The sequence below is a fragment of the Halyomorpha halys genome, unplaced genomic scaffold (assembly GCF_000696795.3).
Source record: "Halyomorpha halys isolate HHAL.00 unplaced genomic scaffold, Hhal_1.1 Scaffold527.1, whole genome shotgun sequence".
NCBI classification, from domain to species: Eukaryota; Metazoa; Arthropoda; class Insecta; order Hemiptera; family Pentatomidae; genus Halyomorpha; species Halyomorpha halys.
In genome coordinates, this window is record NW_027107993.1 from 566,346 (window position 1) to 568,005 (window position 1,660).

At 54.3% G+C, this 1,660-nt stretch overlaps 2 protein-coding genes across 6 annotated transcripts in view; both read left to right on the forward strand.

Moving 5' to 3' along the window:
* Window positions 1-1,650, forward strand: LOC136795523 (uncharacterized; the record flags this gene model as incomplete). The annotated part of the gene is given in 1 exon segment (XM_067046382.1): window positions 1-1,650. A coding segment is annotated over 1 exon segment (1,279 nt), but the record flags the coding sequence as incomplete, so codon positions are not given.
* Window positions 1-1,660, forward strand: part of LOC106683919 (ankyrin repeat and protein kinase domain-containing protein 1) — a 32,008-nt gene that overhangs the window by 26,960 nt on the left and 3,388 nt on the right. The gene's annotated exons all lie outside the window — the stretch shown is intronic.

Sequence of the window (1,660 nt, forward strand, 5' to 3'; positions counted from 1 at the left end):
CGAACTCGATATGCAGCCTCACTCCGATGCTCCACGTGCAAAACCCGCCGGTAGAGGAAAGGGCGGAATCTCCTTGCTTGCTAGCGAAGTCGGCAGGAAGGGACGTGTTTCTCCGGGTCCATCCGAGTCGCCACCTAGGCGCACGTCTCCGGGGAAATCGGGCAGATCAGGGCGTCGCCAGTCACCCGGCTCTTCTTCACGCGGGAAATCCGTCTCTCCCGGCAAAGAACGTTGTCCCCGTTGCGAGGGGCGGCACCTCTTGGGGCGGTGCTTCCGCTTTCTGGCCTTGACCCCTCAGGAACGTAACGACTTTGTCAAGTCTTCCGGTCTGTGCCGGAACTGCCTGAGGTCGGGTCACCACGCGTCGAAATGCTCTTCCGATTTCACGTGCACGTTTTGTCGCGCCAAACACCACAGCGTGTTGCATGTAGAGAGCCGATCGGGTTCCCCCGCCGCCGTCACTTCGCCGAAGTCCGCTGATTTTGTGGGTCATACCCGTGTTACGTCCGGGCCTCATGATTGTTGTTCGGAGGCAGTTATGGGAACTGCCTGTGCCGAATTGCACGGGTCAAAGCATTCCGCGCCCGCACGGCTACTACTAGATTCCGGCAGCCAGTACACCTTTGTTACTGCCGAACTCGCAACGAAGATTGGCGGCCAGCTGCAACCTTTCGACGGAGGAATCGCCAGTTTAGGAGGTACTAAGGTCGCCAACATCAAGGGTGCGATGACGTTCCGGCTTCGGTCCCTTATCGACGATACAACGAACATCAAGGTCCGTGCGATCGTTGTCGAACGTATTACCTCCGACTTACCCAGGCGTCCGGTTCCATCGCGGGTGATCGGAGATTTGTCTCGCCACGTTCTGGCCGACCCTTCCTTTGGCGTTCCCGGCCCCATCGATTTGCTCATAGGCGTTGACCTATACCCCCGCCTAGTTACTGGTGCTCCCACCAAAGACTTCGGGGATGGTCACCTATATCTCCTGCCAACGGTTCTTGGCAATGTCGTGATGGGGACTTATTCGAATAGCGCTTCGTCCCCCGGCATCTCGCTCCTTATACAGGATGATGCAATCGCTCCGAGTCGGACCAATCGAGAACCCGACAACCTCGGTACTATCAAACGTAGGCGCCCACGCCATCGCATCCGTTCGCTCCGCAAGCGTTCCAACGTATCCTCGCAAAGCGTTGCGGCTAAGTCTCTCTATTTTCACGGTTCCCAGCGCACCCGCGTGCCGCTCTTTAATGTCTCGCGCTCTGCTCCTAACGTAAACTGAGCCTTCTTTCGTTGCGCTTGGGTTTTTCAGGGTGGGCGGCAGGATTTGTTCTCCTTGATCAAGCGTTTTGTCCTCAATTCGTCAATCGTTAATCGTCTCTCATCACCAGCCGTTGACCGTCGACTTTTGTAATCGTTATTGTTTATCTATGTATATATTTGTCTGGTTTTATTTTCATTGCTTTCCATGTTTAGTTTTGGTATCTTTGCATGTTATCGTTTGTGTTGCCTACGGGCCCTTTTATCAGGAGCGGGGCTAATTTCCTATTCATTCATGGCAGACTGCGCCTTCCCCGTCTCTTTGAATTTTTTCTATTTGTAAATTCGGCTGAGCCAAATTTAGGTGGGCGGTATGTCGGATTTAAGTCATCCGATTTTTTCG